Source organism: Vitis riparia, chromosome 1, assembly GCF_004353265.1.
Source record: "Vitis riparia cultivar Riparia Gloire de Montpellier isolate 1030 chromosome 1, EGFV_Vit.rip_1.0, whole genome shotgun sequence".
In the NCBI taxonomy this organism is placed as follows: domain Eukaryota; kingdom Viridiplantae; phylum Streptophyta; class Magnoliopsida; order Vitales; family Vitaceae; genus Vitis; species Vitis riparia.
In genome coordinates, this window is record NC_048431.1 from 9,446,250 (window position 1) to 9,470,221 (window position 23,972).

At 30.5% G+C, this 23,972-nt stretch overlaps 2 protein-coding genes across 2 annotated transcripts; both read left to right on the forward strand.

Annotated features, from left to right (window-relative positions):
* The first annotated feature begins 1,874 nt into the window (after positions 1-1,874).
* On the forward strand, positions 1,875-5,905 carry LOC117921646 (transcription factor KUA1). Its single transcript, XM_034839598.1, has 3 exons — positions 1,875-2,367; positions 4,200-4,408; positions 5,025-5,905. Exons 1-3 carry the CDS (start codon positions 2,076-2,078, stop codon positions 5,529-5,531), a joined length of 1,008 nt encoding a protein of 335 aa, XP_034695489.1. The 5' UTR covers positions 1,875-2,075; the 3' UTR covers positions 5,532-5,905.
* A 1,216-nt stretch (positions 5,906-7,121) lies between these two features.
* On the forward strand, positions 7,122-9,666 carry LOC117921350 (O-fucosyltransferase 30). The gene is made up of 2 exons (XM_034839236.1): positions 7,122-7,670; positions 8,300-9,666. Exons 1-2 carry the CDS (start codon positions 7,258-7,260, stop codon positions 9,372-9,374), a joined length of 1,488 nt encoding a protein of 495 aa, XP_034695127.1. The 5' UTR covers positions 7,122-7,257; the 3' UTR covers positions 9,375-9,666.
* The last annotated feature ends 14,306 nt before the right edge of the window (positions 9,667-23,972 follow it).

Consider the following 23,972-nt stretch of genomic DNA (forward strand, 5'->3'; position numbering starts at 1 on the left):
GTATTTTATGTAGAAGAAAACTCCTGCACGGAAGGCTTGTGTAAAGGTCAAACTTCATCTGTAGGTAGGAATATAAGTAAACCCCAAGGTCGGAGGGTCAAGGACGACACGTGGGTGGTCGGTCACATTCACAAACAACTCTCCGTCGTCACAAACTTCTAATTGAATCTGGACCGTACAAGACCGAGTGACAGTCACGTGCCGATCCGCTAAAGTGCACTGCCGAAGTTTTTGCCTGCACGCTACCCTCTCATCTAATCATCATATCCTGATAAATCACAACCGCCCGATCATCATCGTAGGCAACGTTTGTGCAGCTTTGGTGGACGGTGGACCTCAGAGAAGGATGAGAAAGGATAAAAGATAAAATGTGTGGATAAGCTTTTCTATTAAAATCCAATTTGCAAGATAAGACATCGCAGATTCGCAGGTGCGATTACATGTTAGAATATCCGCTTCCGGTTGCCCCTGAAAAGGGGCTGCTCACGTGGACAGGTTTGGACTCTCTCCTTTCCCAAATCTCACCCACCTTGTACAGAGGCGTTATCCTATTTGTATTTATTGCTTTCACTCCAGTCCAATATACTAGTACCCAAATAATAGTTTTTGAAAATAATAATATATTTCAGAATGTTTTCAAAAACACTTTTCAAAAGCTCTTTGATGTTACATACCATAAAAGTCCGTTTTGAGATATCTTCAGCCTATTTTTTATATTTTTAAAAACATTTTATTTTCATATAATCATTTTTTAAATAATACCCAACAAATAAGTCAAAATAATTAAAATGTATTTTCAAAAAATACTTTACTTTCAGAATCATTTTCAAAAACTTATTTTAAAAATAATTGATAATTAATAGAATTTTCATATTTTTTTTTAATTCTAGAGAGTAAAAAATTACTGTCAATATTTTCAACATATTTTTTATATTTGAAAATAATTAACACAGAATTGCAAAAACATGTGTGCTACCATCCACGAAAGGAACGGGGGACTCAAGAATCAACCACCATCATTTTTCTAATGATTTGTAACATTAAAATAAAGAAATTCATGGACCAAATATTCTAAAATTGGACCTGATTCACCCAACATTATATAAATATACATGATATGTATGATTAACGATTTACTTTAACTGGCTAAATCTAATATGATAAACTTTAGGATATGAGATAATATCCATTCCCACCACAGGAAGATTCCACTCTTCGGGTCCAAATATTAAATTGAGAGACCAGCTCTTCTGCATTTCGGTACATGGTATGGGCTTCTCCTTTCTCAAATACTAACATCATAATGTGTACAAAGCCCCCCTTTGGCATGTGCTCCCAACAACAATATTTCATCTTAAATGACAACAAAATGTCACATATTTTTATAGTATATAGTTTAATTAAAAAATTAATTTTAGAAAAAAAAATGTATTATGTTTAGTCTAAGTATGATTTTAAATCATTTTTTATATTTTAAAACTTTTAAGAAATATAAAAGATAGGATAAAATTGAAACCTTTCCTTTTATTTAATACTATCATATTATTTTTTTTTTCCTAATCTATTTATTTTGTTATAAATAATTCAAAATTTTGTAAAGTTTTTGGAAAAGCACGGATGATCAAGTAAAATTTGATTTTGAAGAAAGGAAAAATAATAAAGAAGATTATTAGGACACTAAAAAAATGACAAAATTAGGGGAATTGACTTGTTTTTTTATTTTAAACGTGGAAATGAATAGTCGACGAAATCATGGGGACACAAGTCCCCAGTGGGCATAATTGGTTTGACTAAAACGAACGGCTGTCTTTCACTGGACCAGTTTCCTAAATTGTCTTCGGATCACCTAATCATTTCCCTTTTATCTGCACCCTAATTTATGGATTGTTCTCTCTATCTCTGAGGAACGCATTCTCTCGAAATCCACCAAACCCTAGCCCTACCCTAACTCACACTGTCATCTCTATCGGATCATGTGAGACCCGTTTCCCGAGATCCGAATCTCAGCTCTTGCAATCTTTAATCTACAATACACAATCCGCGATCCGATCTGCTTCAGTTTGATTTCTGGAACCATGACTCGCCGCTGCTCGCATTGCAGTCACAACGGGCACAATTCCAGGACATGCCCCAACCGCGGGGTCAAGATCTTCGGGGTTCGATTGACTGATGGGTTGATCCGTAAGAGTGCTAGTATGGGCAATCTCAGCCACTACGCCGGGACGAGCTCTGGTCATCATCAGAACGGCGTTTCCGGTAACAATTCGGTCTCTCCCGGAGAGACTCCAGAGCACGGCGCCGCGGCCGATGGATACGCCTCCGAGGGTTTCGTTCCTGGTTCATCATCCAGCCGGGAGCGCAAGAAAGGTTTGAATATTTCCTTTTTTTATATTTTAGTTTGATTTATTGATTGATGAGTTTCTATTTTTGTTTTTCAGATTTTTAATCTATTTGGAATTATATATTCGTGCTGTTTTGGGGATTTTACTGGGCTTTGTTTTTCATAGTTATTGTGGTTTTCATGGTGATTTGTGGAAATTTTAGCGTAGGATTACAGGTTCTTATTGTTAAACTTGAGGTCTCATGGTTCTGATTGATGATTGATTTACAATTATGGGGCTTTGTTGCTTGTATCCATGGTAGTTTTGTTGAAGTGTGAACTGAAATTTAGTATTCTGGGAAAGAAAGATAAGGGGCGATGAACCATTATGAAAACAAATGAAAAACCAAACTGATCCCAATTTCTTTTTCTTTTTTTTGAAGTTTGATATATGTAACAAAACATATTATTCACATTGGAAAGAACTGTGAGGGCCCATTGAGCTCGGAGCAGACAATATGTATATGGGAGGGGGGTGGTAGTTACAACTTCTCTCAACTAGGTAAATATGTTTTAAAGTCATGAAGGCCCATTGAGCTTTGGGTGGACAACATCTACATGGGAGAGGGTGGGTACTTATAAAGAAAGCATATGAAATTTCAAGGAAGTTAAAAGCTTGTTAATCCAGTATGAATGTAGAGTAGAGCTTTTAACTAGCTTCCTTGAGGAAGTGAACTTCTACTGCCATTCCATAATCGAGTAATTTCGCTTTGCTTGCTGGAAAAATTGAGGAAAAGTAAAAGAAAAGTTGGATGCAACATTTCACAGTTTTTTTATATATAAATGTGTGTATGCCCGTGTGTACGTATATCTTTTTTTATTTTCAAAGTTAGAAAACTTATCTCAATTGAGCCAAATTGTTATATTAGGCAAGTCGAGAGGTGGTTTTTTTCCCTAGTTTCCAAATAATGGAACTTCTTTTTATTGGGAAAACAAAAGGTCTAAGATTATAACATTTTTATTTTTGTCCTCCTAAGAAAGCAGAAGAAGCATAAAGGTAAAACAAACAAATGATTACCCCAAGAAATGAAGGAAAAAAAACAATACTTTTTAGAGAAAAAAAGGTAAAAATGAAATTGTGAGTGAAGCTTCTCTGAAATCTCTATATAATTGGATTTTAGGCAATTCATTCATGATGTTGCAATGATATGGTTGCACAAATTAAATGTATCTGTTCAAATATGAGATGTGCAATACAATGAAAATATTTTGATAGTAGGGGTCTTTTATTTGTCAAAAAAGGTGATTTGGATTTATTTTGAAAAGGGTCTGGTAAAGGCTCTGAACCTGAAGATGGGCTGGATTGATTTGTATCTAAGTAATATGAGCAAACATTTGGATAGCCAGTAACTCAATTATTGTTGTGGATGTTGGTGACATGTCTGCCTAAGAGGCGAATCAACTGCTTTTCTGCTAATGAATCATTACTTATATAAAAAAAATGCTAAAAGAGAACTTCTATATGTCATATAACTGGTACTGTCAATAATCAATTCAAGCCGTATCCAATAATCACTCTTGGCTTTCTTCAAGGTAGTGTTTATTTTGATTCTATTATCTACTATGAAGAGAGGGAGTAGAAAATCGATTTGGAAGATGCCACTACATTCTGTCTGGTGATTCATTAAGGATACCGTATCAGTAATAATTTTGGTTATTGGTTTGTTCTTTTTATGAGCATATGATGTATGTAGGCTGATGGAGCTCTGAATTCATACAGTGCCATCACCTTATAGGTCTCAATTATTTCTGATATATGTGCTGCTTGTACTATGCATGTCCTCTTGTCTTGTGAACCAACTTATAATTTGATATGCAGGCACTCCATGGACTGAAGAGGAACACAGAATGTTTCTACTTGGACTGCAGAAGCTTGGAAAAGGGGATTGGCGTGGAATTTCACGTAATTATGTTATATCAAGGACACCTACTCAAGTTGCCAGCCATGCTCAGAAATATTTCATCAGGCAAACCAATGTGTCTAGGAGAAAAAGACGGTCCAGCTTGTTTGATATTGTAGCTGATGAAGTAAGTATAGTATCCCTTTCTATATTCTATGCATGAGCAAACAGAACACAGCATGTCTTTTTTTTATTCACCCTGTAGCACAATTGTATACGTCCTGTGTACTTTGTGCCTCCCCCCCTTTTTTTTTTGGGGCTGTTTAACATATTGCTTATTTGCCTAGAAAAAAAAAAAACATGCATAAAGTCACCTGCATATATAACATTACTGCTGGATAGATGGCAGTAAAGAAATAAATGGCATTGTCATGCTCTCGATGTGCAACAACTGTAGGGGAATGAACCCTTTTTATATTTGTTCAGATCCTCGTTGGAAGAATCTATCTCTATTTGATAATCTGGATTTATTTTGCTAAACAATTGTCATGTTGGGCTAATTTTTAGCAATAGTTGCTTGTTAGACTTGTTAAAATGGTAGATTGCATTCTCTTGTGGCTCCAGTGTGCATCATTGGTATATACGCTATGTTTGTAGTCTTAAGAGATTATTAGAGTTCTCTTTTTTTTTTTTTTTCATCTATTTCTATTTAGAATCTCAGTGGTTGGATTTCTGCTTTGGGATGCACAAATAGTATTCCTCATTTGTAATTATATGTCTTGCATTTCATCCCATTTGTGCAGTCTGTCGACACTCCAATGGTATCACGGGATTTCTTCTCCACCAACCCTTCGCAAGCTGAAACACTAAGCAATAACCCATTGCCTGTTCCTCCGGCTCTGGATGAAGAATGTGAATCAATGGATTCTACCAACTCGAATGATGGAGAACCGCCCATTCCAAAGCCGGATGGCTTACAAGGCTGTCCCCCAGTAATATATCCTACTTATTTCTCACCATTCTTCCCATTTTCTTTTCCATTCTGGCCGGGAAACAGTTCAGAGCCAACTAAAATGGAGACTCATGAGGTGCTTAAGCCAACAGCTGTACATTCTAAGAGTCCAATCAATGTTGATGAGCTGGTTGGCATGTCAAAACTGAGTTTAGGAGAATCCATCGGTCATGCTGGTCCCTCCTCTCTCACACTGAAACTACTTGAAGGGTCAAGCAGGCAATCTGCTTTCCATGCTAATCCAGCCTCTGGCAGTTCAAGCATGAACTCGAGCGGCAGTCCAATCCATGCAGTTTGATTAGTAGCTGATCCATGCAGCCCAATGGGAAGATTCTGCTGGTATGGAGATTGTAGGTCAGCTCAGTGCTGGTGAGCTCTGCAAATTTCCTGTTAATACAAGATGAATAATGTGCAGTCTGGTTTGGATTTGTTTATCTCTCTATGTGGGAACACGCTTTAATAAGTTTGATTTTAGAAATTAACTTAATCCAGTTCTTACCTTGTAGGTTATAGTTCCTTTTATCAGAAATCATTTAAATCTTTTAACATTTTGTGTGTATTTGTTTTAAATCCTTTGCCACTCTGCCCACTAGTATGTTATGTTGATTCCTGACCCAGGGCAAGGGTGTATTATTGGTAGTCGAGTTGCAGCACAGAATTTCAGTTTTCTCATTTCTGCTGGTCCAGTGTAGTATCCAAAATCATAGTTTATAGGACAATATGGTTTGCACATGATCTGGAATGGTCCCCATGTGCCGACCCTCTTTGAAATGTCATTAGTTCAATATTGGTAACTTTGATTATGCCTCTTTAGGGATTTTCCTTTCTGCCTCTCTTCAATCCATATATATTTACCAATGCAATTTCTAATCATGCAGGAAATTGAATAGTAGAGGGTGTCCCTCCCTATTCATTCTTAACTTTGCAAACACCTTTTTGTTCTCCCATTAAAAAAATTAAAATTAAAATAACCAGAAAATATGTTTTACAATCCAAAAATAAAAAATTATTTTCTATCCTTAAAAATCAAACAGTGTATTGTTTTCTGATAATATATTTAGGGTTATTTAATTGTAATTTTGGGGTGGTTTTAAATATAATTATATAAATATAGTGGATGATTGAAAATAAAATATTATAAATAAAAATTATTTTTAAAAAATGATGGAAATGAAAATTAAAATACACTCTTTTTGAAAACATTTTGTTTTCAAATGGTTTTAAAAAATCTATTTAGGAAACAACCTATAACTGATTTCATGCATTTTTATTTTGAAAAACAAACAACTCTTTTTGAGAATTAAAAATCTATGCCTTAAAATAATAAAAATCTATATGTCGAAGCTTTTTTTTTTAGTATTAGTTGAATAAAGATATTATTTTAAAACATACTATTTTATTTTTTTTATAAAATTTATATATATTTAAAAAAAAAGGATAAATAAATAATTTAAATAATAAATTCAAATTTGAAACAATTGGCTTGTGGTAAAATATTTATTCTTTACAATCATTTATGATTTGTAAATTAAAAAATAAAACAAAACTATAAAACATTCTTTAATTTAAAGGGAAGTTGCATCTTCTAAACGCGGCTTTTAATTTGAAATGAAATCATATATTCTAAATCCATATTTTAATTCATTTCTAACAATTGAAATGAAAATGTATGTTCTAAACATGATTTTTACTCTCGCAATGAATTCCACCTTATATACTATTTCAAACTTATTTATTTATTTAATTATTTTATATTAAAATTAAATAATTTAAATCGTAAAAATAAAAATAAAAAAATTATTTTTCTCAACAATTTTTTTTTTAATCTTGCTTGAGTTTTTTTTGGAGAATCAATTATGTTATTTAAAAAAATATAGTTTTACTTGAGATTTGCAAGTATGGCTTCTGAATCTGTACTCAAAATTGGACGGCCAATTTAACCCAAAGTCGGAGGATGGAAGCAGGGTGGCACCGTGCCAGAGAGTAGCGTAGATCTGTGTATCACAACCATTTTAGAGGGAGAGATGAAGAATCTGAGCAGAAACAGAGTATGGAAGAAGAAAGGGTTTTACAACACAACCTCACTCCTTTCAATCTCCCTCCTCATCTTTATCTTCATCTTCATATTCGTCTCCTACACTTCCCACATCCCCAATTCTCTCCTTCCCATCTCCAGAACCTCCCAATGCACCCCACAAAACCTACCTGGACAAAGGTTCCTCTGGTACGCTCCTCACAGCGGCTTCAGCAACCAGGTCTCCGAATTCAAGAACGCCATTTTGATGGCCGCCATTCTCAATCGAACCCTAGTCGTTCCGCCCATTCTGGATCACCATGCGGTTGCTCTCGGTAGCTGCCCCAAGTTTAGGGTTTTGGGTCCCGGAGAGATTAGGCTTTCGGTTTGGAATCACGTCATCGACCTCCTTCGGAGTCGGAGGTGAGTATTTCCTCTCTTTTTTTTCCCCTTTTGTTTGCCGGAATTGTGGGATTGTTAAAATCGTGCGAAATGGTTTGGATTCGGGAAGAACGGAAGTTGGTGAATGAGATTTTGAGGGTAACATCATGGTGATGTCGAATTGTAGCAGAAAATGGAGGCGATGGTTGAGATGTTACTCATGGCAGTGGTGGTGATGGTGTTGTTTGCTATGAATTTACAATGCTTTTCTCAATTCCTTGTTACCGTGATCTGGAAACAACATCTTACCTGCTTGTGATTTAGAAATCCGATTTAAAGTTCGTATGAAATTCCAATTCCATTTGTTCAGGTTGCTTCTTGGAAATTGATATATCAGGAGAACTGTTGAATTTCTTAAAATTAGATTTCGGTTTTTGCTAACTTTGCTTATGTAGTTTGATGGAGGAAGAAACAATAAATGTATATGATTTTCAAAGGGATAGAGAGGAGCATTAGAATATTTAAGGATGGAGTCCATCCTTAACTTCTGTTGCTCACTAGTTAACTGATGAATTTCTCAGGACTAGATTTTTTTATGGTATTTCTATTTAATTGGGTGCCTGAATTTGGGTCTTCAGAAATTTTATCCTTTTTTTGCCCACTGGTTGCAGGTATGTCTCCATGGCTGATATCATTGATCTTTCTTCACTGGTGTCCATTTCGGTGATTCAAGCCATAGATTTCAGGGATTTCATATCTTTATGGTGTGGTGTGAATGTTGATTTTGATTGCTTCGATGAATCAAATGACCAGTCATCTTTGCTTGACAGCCTAAAACAATGTGGGTCTCGACTATCAGGACTTGATGGTAATGTAGATAAATGTATATATGCTTTAGATGAAGATTGTCGAACTACTGTTTGGACTTATCAGCAAAATGATGATGAGGTTTTAGATTCTTTCCAACCCGATGAACAACTGAAGAAGAAAAAGAAAATTTCATATATTAGAAAGCGTCGAGATGTATATAAGACACTTGGACCTGGTTCCAAAGCTGAATCAGCTACTGTTCTGGCATTTGGAAGCCTTTTCACAGCCCCATACAAAGGGTCGGAGCTATATATCGATATCGATGAAGCTCCTAGAGATCAAAGGATAAGTTCTTTGATTCAAAAGATTGAATTTCTCCCATTTGTCCCCCTAATAACAAGTGCAGCAAAGGAGTATGCTTTTGAGACAATAAAGGGTCCTTTTCTTTGTGCGCAGTTAAGATTGTTGGATGGACAGTTCAAGAACCATTGGAAAGCTACATTTTTGGCATTGAAAAATAAGGTTGATTCTTTAAAGAAGGGTCCTCTCCCTATTAGTATTTTTGTGATGACTGATCTTCCTGAAGCCGACTGGCATGGAAGTTACCTAGAGGATTTGGCAAGAGATTCAGATTCAGTTAAGTTGTATGTTCTGAGAGAAAAAGACGAGTTGGTGATACGAACTGCGAAAAAACTCATTGAGTCTGGGCATGGCATGAGGCTTGGGCTTGTTCCTGAGAGTGTTGACAGAATGAGTAGGATGAAGCAGCAATGCCCTCCTCAGGTATTACCTGATATCCTTTTATACATAGAGGAAACTGTTTGCAGCTGTGCTTCTCTTGGTTTTGTTGGGACTGCCGGATCAACTATTGCGGAGGGTATAGAGGTGATGAGAAAATTCAACATATGTCCAAGTCACAGTCAAACTGCATTGTAACCGTCTGTTTTGGATATAATAGGTTGTACATCCATGAGTTCGGAAGGGCTTGAAATCAATACTTCCCAGCTTGAATAGACTGACTCCTCCATATAAGGTCCCATTACAGTAGCGAATTCGTCTCATCATTTTGTACCCGAATCCCTTCCATTGCTTTTAACCTTGGTCCAATGTTTTTTGTACTTGGGTCTTATGGTTTGTTTTCTCATCCAATAGTTTAGATTTTATCATGTATCTTCATTCTGTAACCTAACATTTGTCTCAGTATAATTGCAGTGGCATATTCAAGAACTAACAGTCTTCAGGCAAATAACTTCTGTTCACGATAGACAGCATGCTAGAATAGAATTTCTGGTTTATTGAAGAAAGGAAGAACTATCCCCCACCTCAGGATTCTCACTCTGCCGAGGATTCAGTTGGTGGGTTCGCCCACACAAAGAAAACACGGTGGTGGTCAGTTACATTTCAGAGGTCCTATTACTGTGTTCAAACGATCAAGATAGAGACACAGGCACAGCAGCTGTGCGTGATTCTTCAATTGTAAGTTAATGGAGTAGGTTTTCAGGGCATTTTTAGTTTAAGTATTAAAATTGTTTGATCAAGTTAACTTTCAATTTTTAAAAAATTATTAAATTCACATATTTATTCTCTTAGTTTTAACTAATATTTATCATCATTAATTTTAATTTATTTTTATTTTTATTAATCTCAAGTAAAAAATTCATTTATTAAATATTTAAAAGTATTATACATACATAAGATAATTAAAAAATATCTACTATAAAAAATGAGTTATGAATGTGAAGTTTTGATACTAAAATATACTCTTTTTAATTAGATGAGTAAATGAGACAAAAAAAAAAATTGAAATTAATAATAAGATAATTATTTTGACTTAATAGTTAAAGTTAGTTTTAATTTTAAGTTGTGATATTAAACTATTTTATCAAATATATTTAATTTATTTATTGACTTAAATTAAATTATAAAATCATATTTAGTCATTAAATTGAGTCAAACATAATTATTTTGACTTAATAATTAAAATTTATTTTTAATTTAAGTTATGACATTAATAGATTTTTTTTCACTTAAATCATAAAGCAAAGTATTTTAAGATTTAAAATAAAAATATTTACTTTTTTTTCATTAAGAATTGTCTTTCAAAATGACTTGATTTTTTAAACACTTTTCTTTAAACTTAAGTAAAAAAAAAAAAAAAAAAAAAAAAAAAAAGAGTTTAGTACCACAAAATCAACGACTTCATAAATTCTCAACTCATCATCTTTACCTAATAATGGATTTAAAAGGGTGGATGAAAGCAAGATTATCCTCTGCCGTGATTAACTAACCATGGGAGGCACTGCCAAACCTTCTATTGTAAGTGAAGCTTGTAAAACTTGTTTTAATTAATATTGTATGAATTTTGTTATGATGTGACATCCCACATCGAATAGAAGAAAAAGTTCTTAATATTATATAAGTATAAACTTCTTTTAACCCTATAGACACATTTTAAAAATTGTAAGGGCCTTTTGGGTCAAGAGCGGGTAATATTTATACGATTAGGTGTAGGTTATTCTAAATGGCATTAGAGTTGATCATTAACATCAATATAGGGGTTTGTCAATCCAATGGGACACAACCTCTGCATAGAGGGTGTTTGTAATATCTCATATCGAATAAAAGAAAATTTCTTAGCACTATATAAGTATAGACTTCTCTTAATTTTATAAAGACGTTTTAAAAATCAATATACGTTAAACATAATATGAGTTATACATTATGACCACATAATATGAGTTATACATTATGACATGGTCATGGACCCATGGTACGAGTCACACATCATGACATGGATTATGGCATGAGTTACACATCATGGCTCAAGCCATAACACATGTTGCAGCACATGTCATGCATCATGCCATGGGTCCCAACATTTGCTGTGACCCAATTAGTTAGGAACCATGAGCAGAGGAAGTTAATGTTGAAGTTGATGCATGGCACGGGTCCTGCCATTTTCTGTGACCTAATTAGTTAGGAACCATGAGCAGAGGAAGTTAATGTCAAAATTGATGTTGATAAAGAAGGCAAGAGCTTTGATTGGCCTTTTAAATGTGAATGCCTCAGGCCAGGTAGAGAACAAACAACGCTCTAGTGGATAGAGTCGAAAACATGGAGGCAAAGAGATCCTTTGGAAGTCAATAGCCTGATGATGAAGGCATTGCCATGGTCTAGCAGATTAGTTTGCATCAATGGCCAAGATTAATAACCAGCAAAGTTAAGGCTCTGCGGGTGGGTTTCACCGACAAAAAATGAAACCCATAAATAATAATTACTAATTCCACCATTTATTCCTCTGCCCCTCCTAATTATTTTCATTATAAACGGAAAATAGAAAATAATTTAATTAATTATATATTAAAAAAAAAAGGTTAAAAATGATGAAATACTCTTCATATTTGTGAATTTATATATTTTTATATTTTTATTTGAAGAGTAACTTATTTTTTATATAAATGCTCTTATCTATTTTAAATATTTACAGTATGTTTTTTTAAAAATAGTTATTTTTACAAGAAAATAATAAGGACATTTTCGTTAAAATGAGGTCAAAAAATAATGAAGGTTTAGATTTTCAAAATTGGATTTATAATAACTTTTTTAATCAAATAACCTTTATTAAAATAGCATAGATGGTAAGAATAAAAATATATTATTTTTAATTCTTAATTATATGTTATTAGTTCATTAATTTTTGTTTATAAATAGGAAAAAAAATTATTTATTATTTGCATGGTGCCAAAACTAATTTGTATAGGACATGACAAATCTTAATCTTACCTTCCAACACACCTATATATCTCGGTTGGTGGGTATTTATTAAATGTTTTGCTTTCACTATCATTCAAATAAAAATTGATAGAGTACATGACATTTAAATCCTCAATGGAAAGAGAGGGTGGATCGAATAGTTAATTTTTGTTTATTAATTTGGTAGATGAGAAACAATTATTTTGATATAAGATATTTTGAGGATTTTCAAACTAGTTTAATTCGCCTGTGCCCATCTTTCAAAAAAACAAATTTAATATAAAGAATAATTTAGCATACCAATAGTGAAGTTGTGTTTTTAGAATGGTTGTTTCATATAAAAAAAATCAATTTACTTTTTATATTGAATTTGTTTTTTCAAGAAAATTTCATATTTATAATAAATTTTGTTTTTTGAAAAGACAAATTCTTTGTAAAATAAATAAATTTTGACATTAAATTACTTATTTTTGGAAGAAATAAGTTTTACGTGACAAATAAGTTATTTTTATTTTAAAATGATGATTTTGACATACTAAAATATTTCTTACATTAGATTCATTTTTTCAAAACATAAATTTTATGTAATAGATTTTTCTTTTCTTATTTTGAGGGCAACTGTAATTTAATAATATTTTTAAAGGAAAAATATTCCAAAGTCGAGCCCTCTCATTTTCAATTCTATCTAATTCAGAATGAACAATAATTTTAAATAACATTTTTAATATAAAAAAACAAATTTTAAATAACATTTTTAATAGAAAAAAACGTTGTTCAAGCAAAATCAGATCATCTTCATGATTGTGAACAAGGATTTGGTTGACTGAAACAACAATATTGCAGAAAAACAATGGTGCTCCTCCACTCCCAACTAAAATATAAATAAATAAACCAACATGGGCTTAGATAATGATTAAAGAAAAGCTTTGTTGAATCATATTTTTAAGATGAAGTAGTCCTACACGTATCATACAGTTGACTCGAACGCTAGCATATGGTTTTTGACTGGCAGTGTGCAAATAATTTGAACACTTCAACGCAAGGAATATTAAATATTCTTGGTTCTAGAATGTGTGATCTTTGAAACTTGAATAGAATTAACCGAACCCAAAATAGACTAAATGGGAAACTTAAAATAATGAAATTAGGGTACTTATTGGATTAGTATCGCTAAGACGTGATCTAACACAGCCCTTAAATTAGATCTTGATGTAATAGGGACCGATGTTCTACCTTTAGGATTTTATTATCGAACTTTGCTTAAGATGCATTTAAAATAGAAAAAATAAAAAAAATAAAAAAAATGGAATTAGGGTACTTATTGGATTAGTATGGCTAAGGCGTGATCTAACACCGTCCTTAAATTATATTTTCTTGATGTTATAGGGATTGATGTTTTACCTTTAGGATTTTACTATTGAACTTTGCTTAAAGATGCATTCAAAATAGAAAAAAATAGGGAAATTTAAAAAATGGAATTAGGGTAATTATTGGATTAGCATGGTTGAGACATGATCAAATACTGTTCTTAAATCCTCTTGGTGTGATGAAAGATTCATGTCTTACCTCTAAGATTTAACAATCAAAACCTAATCTAAGGTGCATTCTTTGGGTAGGATAAAATATAGTTTATACAATAAAAAATGTTAAGACTTTAAAAAACCTCCAAAAGATGCGGGGAGAGAAGTTTGGCTACGACGACAAGAAGGTTATAAATTGAGATGTTGTTATGCAAATTTCCTCGATTAGGCCACCTCAAATCCCACTAGATGGGTTCGAGCCCTTAGGCATGCGAGATTCTCATTTCCCTCTCTAAATCAAGAGACTTATGAAGTGGTATTCATCATATTACATAAAATTACCAAAGGGATATTTTGTACTATGACTAAAGGAAATTCTTTTTTTTTTGTACATACAATTTAGTGAAAAGTTAAACTTAGATTATGCTTTGGTTCTCAAATGGTATTGGGAAAAAATGTTTCTGTGTTTAATTATAGTATAAAAAATACAAAAAAAATTAAAATTATTTAAAAATTTATATATTTTTAAATTATTTAATCCTTATGAAAAAAAAGTTAAAATAAATTAAATCAATTTAAAATAATATTCAAAAATAATTTATTGATTTTAAATATATATTTTCTCTATTTTCATTTTTCAGCATTTTTCTCAAATTTTTTTATAACCAGTACAGTATTATGGTTGACAGAAGAAATAGCATTATAATTGTGACATCTGCGTTGAAAGGGTGGGTGCTGGGTGTGCCGAGCAGTAGATACAAAATGGAAAAGAAGCATCCCGTGAAAATGAAGTGCTGATTTTTCCTTTGACGGTCCTACGCCCGCCTGACGGGGGAAAGGCAGGATGGTGCCATGATCCACATATTTCAAGCCGACTCCTGTTGGAAAAGGTACAAATGATGGGATAGAAAGAAAGAATTCATGCCCGCAGAAAGGAAAAGTCTGCCGCTTTGGTTTTGCTTAATGTCTTTCTACCTGCCAGACAATCAGACAATCCTTACTAGTTCTCTCACATTTCTATTAATTTTTTTTGACTTTCCCTTTGTTACCAGCAACATCAATGGCGTGGTACTCGGGTGGTGTTTATTTTTTTGAACTTAATTTAACTTAACATTAAATACAATTAAATATTATTATTAAGAATTAATTATTTACTTTTTATTATTTTATTTTGTTAAGTATTAAGTATTAGTGCGTGTGGTCGAATTGAAATCGTGTTTGAATTGTTTCAAAAGATATTTTTAATATTTAATGAAAAAACTAAATATTTTAACTTTTTATTTTATGAATAAAAAATTCTAAAATTAAATAATAAATAAAAAAATTAAGAAATAAAAGCAAATCATATTTAACATTAAATTAAAAAAACGTCTAAATCATTTCAAGAATGTTTAAATTAAAAATTAAAAGCAACAGAATTACTAGAAAATTTTGATAATTTGGTAAAGTTATGCCACTAGCAGAGTTATAACAAAAATAATAATAATAATAAATATCATAAAAATAAATATCATAGTGATAATATTCTTGGTAAAGACTCGGTAAAAATATTAAATTATTCTCTTTTTTTCTAGCATTGTAATGTTGTTCATTCATTTGTCTTGAACAAATTGAAAAACGTTATTTTAATTTGAAATTAGAGTTTTTATTGCAACAAGATTAATGTCACATATATTTTTTGAAGTCTTTTAAATATTGTTTGCAACACTATAATCCTTTTCTCTTAAGTTATTAACATGTTTTTCAAATTACTTTTTTTCTCAATTGTAATGGGAGCAATGACTTTTCTAAGAGAAGACCGTATCAACACCAAATATTGTATTCAAAATGTTTTCTTTCATGGTCCCTAAAAGTCATGAAGTGAGCCGTCAATGATTGATGATTCATTATTATGCCAATAGAAGCTTTAACGTAAATAATATTAATTTAAGAACATAGAGATAAAACGACCACATATAAAAGTACGGTTTTAACGTGGTTTGATCAACTAAACTTATATCCACAAATGAAATAAAATTTTTCTACTATATCATAAAAAATATTATAGAAAATAGAACTAAATACAATTATTCGTTTCCAAAACATCTCATATTTTCTCGTTTCTTGTATCAACCAAACTCTCTTACTCCATCGGTATATCTCATTCTTCCTTACATCTCTATTTACCTCCTATAGCGTCTACAAGTCCATCTTCGTCTCATGACTCTTTTTTCTCATAACCTAAAATATGTAGAGAGGTGTTTCCAATAACTTTCTTTATTGCATAAGAAAATATAATATTACAATAATATATTAACTTAAAAAATATTTTATATATTATTCTTTACAAAAAAAATTGAAAAATGAGAATCGAAGAGGAGGGCTTTAAACATAGCAAATAATGCAAAATGTGTAAATTAAAGAGAGAGAGAGAGGCATTAAAGGCCAAGTTAGTACAAATAAAATTAACCCATGTTCATTTTCCGGGTGTCTAATAAAAAAATCAGTGCTATTTCAGCCGGGCGTTTAATTTGATACAGTATTCATATACTCATTAAAGGACGATATATATAAATAAATGATATTAAAGTAAGAAAATAAACACCTTTACTATGCATTGCAGTCCATATCAATGCATGTAACAACCATTGTCGTTTAAGTGCCATTGATTCATACACACTAAGCCATTATGAACATTTGTATAATAATGATAATAACAAGCAGGCCTCCATAAGTTCATTCATTTTTTAAGCAACCCATTTTTCATAATAATATAATCTTTAGTAAAAAAATCTTAATATCTAATTATCTTTGTTTGTTAAGAGAAGTCTACTTGGTTAAGAAAAGTCTTTACATATATAGGGTCAGGAACATTCTCCCTTATCTGATTTGGGACATCACAAACACCCCCCATGCAGACACAAGGTCCGGCTTTGGGCCCAAGGGGGCCCTCACGGCTTAAAAATGCGTCTACTTGGTTAAGAGAAGTCTCTACATATATAGCGCTAGAAACATTCTTTCTTATCCGATGTGGGACATCACACACAATAACAAAAATAGGTGATAAAAACACATAAATTAACATGAAAAACCCTAAATGAGAAAAACTATGGGTAAAGGATAATGAATTCACTATATCAAAAGATTAGTATAAAATAAAAGAAATATAAACGATTACAGTAGATATATAATTATATATATAGAGTAATTAATAAAATTGGTCCATATTATTATTATTATTATTATTATTAAGCATTAAAAAGTAAAAAAAAAAATTAATATATTACTCTTTCTAAATAACAAACCCTTAATTTTTTTTCTTATCATCCTCTTAAAAATTAATCTTTTTATTTATTAATTTGAAAAATAATGAATTTAAATTCATTTTCAAGATAAAGCTCAAGGGTAAGAGAAATTCAAGTATATAAAATAACATTATGAAAAACACCTTTTGTATATTTAAAAAAAAAAAAAGAAGGAAAAATAGCAACTCAATCATTCAAAATTCGTGTATTTTTATTAATTTAAAAATATTTTTATCCAATATATTTTTTAGAACGCCTTTTTTGTTTGGGTAAAAAAATGGACTTACCGAAAACTCTTTTTTTTTTCTTTTTTTTTTTTTTTGGTTTACGTCGTTGTCCGAACACAGAAAAACCTTATCTGCGATGACTTTTTCTTTCAATATTGATTATAAAAAGAAAAAAATTTGGAATCCTTGCGAAAAGAATGATTCGGCGAATGAGATTGAAAGAGAGAGAGAGAGAGAGAGAGAGAGAGAGGGATGGGCTGGGATTATGCGTTGGAGATTGAAGGCCTCCTATTTTCCATATAAGGCAAAGATAAGTGACAAATTTTAACATTTTTTTATTTTGAAAAATATTATTTAATTATTTTTTATAAAAATATTCACTATCATTTACTATTTATAATTCAATTCAACTAATAAATTAAAACAGAAATTTTATTCTACCATAAATATTATTTTAAGTCAATTAAATAAGAATTAAAAATTATATTTCTCGTAATTTTATAAAATATTTTATATGTATTTTTAAAGGGTATATTTGTCCGTTACTATTTCATATCATTTAACTTAATTTAAAGAGTTATATAGACCTTTTGTTAATTTGGGGTTCATCTACCCCAAAATATAATTCTCCCAAAATTAATTTAAATTAATTGGTTTTAAAAGTAAGAAATTAATTGATTTTTTCTTTTTTTTAATATTTAAAAAAAATTAACAAGTTTCTTTATAAATTAAAAATCATAGTTATAAAATATATTTCTAAATACTCACGCAAGCTACTATTTTAAGATGTTCCTAAAATTCTAAAGCCTCAAATACAAGTCGCAACCTCTAGCAATTTTCTTTTTTTTTTTTTAAACAAATTAAAAGATAAAGGCATGTGGCAAGAAAGAGGTAATTTTGAACATTTTTTGAAAAGTGACCCTAATCCCGTATTTTAACAGCCATGAGGGTCACTTTAAACCCGAACTCTATCACTTGGATGCTAAAAATTTTGATTTTCTTTTGAATTGATGAAACTTGTAGCCTAGTTGATAAAAGTCAAAGATTAGTTTCATCCAATTAATAGAATACTATAAATAAATAATCAGTACACGTGATGTGTTTAGAAGACAACTTATAAAGTCTCCATAAAAAATGCAAATGTCAAAAGCCGTGGATGTAGTCAATCAAAAAATAAATTAACTAATTATGAAAAGTAATTAAGTACATAAACTTACCTCAACATAGATGCTACATTCTTATAAGGGATTTATTCTCATCAACATTTATACCATGCTTTCATCTTATTGACATAACACTTTGTGCGCCTTGATGAGTACCTTAACTCCCTACTAAGAGAATGCAATCCATCACCAATTCTTCTCAAATCTTAAGATAGAATTTAAGAATTGAAGAATATATTCATAGAGTAATGTCAACGATAGAGATATCATCAATTTACGTAATTATATGTGTATTATAAAGAACAAACTCTAATGGTAGAGTCTAGCCAATTAAGAACATGGTGAACATGTCAATTACCTGCTTGATGCAATTGAACTTTTGAAGCCAAAAAATCTCATGGAAGTATGTAGATTCGTACTAATGATATTTAGAAGAAAATTATCAACCTATATGTTAGATTAAGGTTTAGTTAATCTTAGTTTTAATGTTTATAAAATAATATTTAAAACTAATGATATCATTTTAAGTGTGATTAGGTAAGAACATTTTCAAAGAGACAATTACAAAGATATATCAAACCAAATGAAATCAAGAAAAAGGAAAAAAAATATCTTAAGAAGAAGGTTCACCAAGATCATATTGTCTAGGGTTGCTTTATTTGTTAATATATTAGGATTATAATGCACTACCTTTTTCATTTATGCATCTAACACTCTTAAGTTCATTTCGTGTTAAATTGACTTTATATTTTTTTTTTTTCATAAATTGGACGAAAAATTGTTTCAAGGAAAAACCTAAATTTTAATTTGATTAAAATCTTTCTAAAAGGTTTTTCAAAAGTTAAGGAGTTAATAGTTAGAGTTTCTTGGCCTCATTTTAATCTCAAAACTTACATTTTCTTCAAACTTGCTAAGGTACAAGGGAACCAATTAAGCCAGATAGGCTTAACTGAGGGGAGTCAAATCTCTTTCTAAGGTCTAAAAGGTTGTTCTTAACCAATTAAGGTAGAGTCTCAATTAATCAAGAACTAATTGAATCGATTGATTAAGCATTTATGGTCTAATGGTCACTTGCAATTCCTTAATGACTAGTTGGTTCAATTGGTTGGTTGGTCAATCCCAACGGTGTCTAATGGCTATTTTTAGTTTTCAACTCCTATTTAAAGACTCTAAACTTAATGTATTGTTGGGTAAAGATTTTCAAATCTTAATTGAATTTTTTGCAAGTCTTAAAAAAGATACTTGAGTGTATTTTGTTCTAAAACTCATATTTCATCTTAGTGCATTTTTCAATCTTAGCTTAAATTATATTCTTTAAGTCAATTGATAAACTATGATTTTATTCTCATTAAATTATAAACCTTGTGAGGATTACCTAGAATTGGACTTTTTAGGAAGCTCAAGAGTAGCAAATCTCTTGAGAGGATCCATTGGAGCTATAATTCAAGGGTGATAATTTGAAGACGTTCTCTTTACAAGTCTTATTGTTATAAGGGTTCCTTAGTATCATAATCTAAGTATAAAGGTTAAAAGTTTAAATTAGAAGCTTTGTTAGCAAAACCCTTAATCAATTAGAGCTTGAAGAGAGTGAATGTAGATCGGTTGTGATTTGCATTTCTCTATCTTTTCTCTTTGTATTTAATATGCAGTTGTTTTTATTATGTTTATTATATTATTGTATATATATGTTACTTATATTCTCAACTATTTAAATATGAAAAAAGATCAATACCCAAAATACTCTCCCTCATATTCTCTCGGGTGATTACTTTAGGTTGATTAGTATATAATTTTAACTCTATATCCAACTAATCTAGCTCACTAACAATCTTTACTAGTAATGGCATAAGGAAAAAAAAAAAAAACCCCTTGCGTGAAATACATCATTTTCTTATCTATTTTGTTCTTTGTAATTTTGGGATAAAATGTATTATATAAATTAGGGCAGATCCAGTGCATGCTCGATGGGGGCAAAATGCTCCCCTTGAACTTATTTATTTATTTATTTTTGTTAAATGTCTTCAAAAGGATTTGAACCCCTTTTGAGAGATTTTCTTGTTCAATTTTCTTTGTTACTATTATACTATAATTGTTTTTTTGTTCAATTTTTGTCCCCAAAAACAAAGAGTTACATGTTCTCCCTTCAAGCCATTTGTTGGCTCCGCTGTTGATATAAACCACTCAGAACTCTCAAATGGAGTTTACAAATTATTCAAAACTTATTCCTCACCAACCACACCAACATGACGGAAACTATTTAGATTTTTATATTTATTATTATTAGCAATTATACATGTGACCTGCATACACTCAAGCAACATTACCAATGAAAAGCAAATTTGTGAAGTACAAATGTAATAAAAAATAATAAGAAAAATACCAACAAGTCACATAAATAAGATCAAAAGCTAACATCCAATCAATAATCCTTCAATAATAATGTCAAAAACTAATATTCAATCAATAATCCCTTCAAAAATAATGAATCTCACTTCACTTTTCTCTGTCACAAAATGACAAAGGCCATAATAAGAAAGAAGATAGCATGAAGAGACATGAGATGACTGGCTATATTAATGTATGTATGTATGATATAGAAACCTAAATTAGTTAAGTATCTAAGGATTTTTCAAACTAATTCAAAATCTAGAATTTTCCCACTTAAATTGAAACTTGAATTAATTATAGCACTCAATTCATCATAAAAATTAGAAAGATTTTCAACTTCTTCCATTCTAATACTTTCAAACTTGATAGTCAACTAGTGGATTTTAGACAATTCATAACCAAAAGTGCATCTTATATATGATAAATGAAATATCTCAAACCTAAGTTTATATGTACTTTTCACCTCAATGGAAATCTCCTTCCAAATTCAATAGAATTTCAAACTTGTTCTTCTTGTATTTTTAAAGAAAATTCGTAAGAGTTTTTCTATAAATACTATACTTATTTCAATGCAGGAATTATTTATGAATGATCTCATTCGTTGAAATTATATGAATCAAGAATCGAAAAAGATTAATTTTTAAATCTAATCTGCTTTGATACCAAGGAAAAATTTAATGTTCTCTCTTCATGAAACTACCAAAGGAAAATATGGAATCCATAGTTTGGTTGATTAAGCCTAGATTAAAATTTTATAATTCTCGATTATTTAGTATCATTTGGATACATTTTTTGGTTTCTATTTTTTAATTGATAAAATGACAACAACTTCTATATAAAATGTAGACACTCTTTAAAACTTATCTTAAAAAGATAAAATAATTTTTAAAAATATTTTAAAATTTGGAGGTATTAATTTTTTTTTATTATTACCACAAAAATTTAAAATTATTTTAATTTTTTTTTTATTTTTTTGAAAACAAAAAATAGAAACTATATCCAAACAAGTATTAGTTATTATGAATAATTAGTCAATTACATAATGAGTCACATGATATACGTGCAAAACCACCTATAGAAAGAAAAAAAAAAGTAAATAAATTTACTTGGGTAGAATCACTATCTTCTCTCAAGGGGCTTCTTACTCTTTGATGGACATCTCAATTCCTTGTGGAAAGGATATAAACAACCATTAACTTTTTTTAGATCTTATTTAAGGATATCTTAGTAAGGTAATGATAAAGTGATAAAATTGGTGCATCGTAAATTTACACGCTCAAGTAATGTTCCCAGGTCAAGTTGAAACAAAATAAATTTGAGTATGTCTAATAATGTTTTTAGAAAACACTTTTAATATAAAAAACGCTTTATAAGAGTACAATTGAGAGTGATTCTAAAAAACGTTTCTAATATTTCTAACACTTGAATGATAAAAATTTTTAGGGGGTGTTTGGTACGTTGGAATAGGGAATGGAAATGAATATTTTGTTTCCATTCGTATTTCTTAGTGGATAGAAATGAATTTGATGATTCAATTTCTAGCGTTTGGATGAACTTAGGAATGCAAGATTGGAATGATTATTTGTTTCCATTCCAATGTTTGATAGTAATAAGAATGGAAATGAAAAAGAAATAAATTTACAATAATATCTTTCCATATAATTTAAAATAAAATTTGAGAGTTTTTTTGTTATTAAATAATAAGACTAAAAATATATATATACTCAATAAATAAAAAATTAACCATGAAAAATCATATAACCCTAATGTACAAATATTTAATTATTATTTTTATTAAAAATTTGAATAATATGTCATGCTTAAGTAGTTATAAAATTATATTTTACCAATATATATATATATATATATTATAATATTTAAATTCTCAAAGCTAGCAAATGTTTTTTCCTATTTTCAAAAGAGAAAATAAAAGAATTCAAATTTTATTTTAAACCCTAGAAATTAGAAATTGAAATTTTTTTTTTTAAATGTCGTGGAAGGTTTGATTGATTCAGTTTGGGAGAATCACTTGTTGCATAAAAGTGAATAATGAATGAGCCTCTAGTTTTACAAAGAAGATAAACATCGGGCTTGAAAAATGAGATAAGAGAGTAAAATAATAAATTTATGTTATTTTATATTATTAAATGAGTTTAATGAATCAGAATACCACATACTTTTGATGATTTCAAATCCGACTTATAAGTTGGATTTGATTTCTGTCTGAATAATTTTTTATTTTATTTCTGTCTTCTTAACATTTATCCAAACATAGAAATAAAAGAAAAAATGAATGAGATGTCTATTCTCACTCCCTATTCCCATGTACCAAACACCCCCTAAAGTTTTAAAAATATTAAAAGCGCTTCCTAAAATCATTACTAAATGAGCTCTAAGTATTTAGTAAAATTTAGAAAATAAAAATATTTTTAGAAAAAATACTATAATTGTTATCCAGCTAATCTACCTTATTAACAGTTTGCTTCATAAAAATTTCTTTTACGTCTCATTTGGTTCATTTATAAATTTCTTAAGATAAAATGCTTTTACTAACAATTTAAAATTAAATTAAATTAAATAAAAAAAATATTTTTGGCATTTGGAAAAAAGTGTGGCATTTTAAAATTTTAAAATATACTAAAATATAGATAAATAACAACGTGTGAGCCCACGTCATAGTCAATTATTTTTAATTTTCAAAGAATACTTTTTAGAGTTAAACAGGGGATTATGCAGGAGAGTAATCATATGCTTTAAGTAATAATATTTCATATTTTCTGTAAGATTATATTTGTATTCTCTCTATGATCTATAGTACCAAAGATGCCACAAAAATAAGAAAGGTATATAGTAACCAAATCTAAAGTCCAAAAGTGATATGGATTTGAGCCCTTAGGGTAACGCAATTATGTAATCAGACGGTTTAGAATATTCCAAAGCCAAACTCTAAGTGGGTCCTACTTTTAGTAGTGGGCCGGAACTTCAAAGCAAGTGCCACGTGTACATCAAAAGCTCTAGAGAACCATGCAATCGACACCGCAGGCGCTCGCCTGAAACGGCAGCGACCTGAGGACCCTAGTGGAAATAATATGAAATCCCGGGGTAAATATGTAAATTAGGAGAAAAAACCCGTAGACGTAGGCCAAAGTCCCCATATATATGTAGAGAGGGAGAGAAATACACAGTGACACATATGATA

Coding starts and splice junctions, on each gene's coding strand:
- LOC117921646 (XM_034839598.1), top strand. CDS start 2,076: ATGACTCGCCGCTGCTCGCATTGCAGTCACAACGGGCACAATTCCAGG. Junction 2,368..4,199: donor CAGCCGGGAGCGCAAGAAAG/GTTTGAATATTT, acceptor TTTGATATGCAG/GCACTCCATGGACTGAAGAG. Junction 4,409..5,024: donor TTGATATTGTAGCTGATGAA/GTAAGTATAGTA, acceptor CCATTTGTGCAG/TCTGTCGACACTCCAATGGT.
- LOC117921350 (XM_034839236.1), top strand. CDS start 7,258: ATGAAGAATCTGAGCAGAAACAGAGTATGGAAGAAGAAAGGGTTTTAC. Junction 7,671..8,299: donor GACCTCCTTCGGAGTCGGAG/GTGAGTATTTCC, acceptor CACTGGTTGCAG/GTATGTCTCCATGGCTGATA.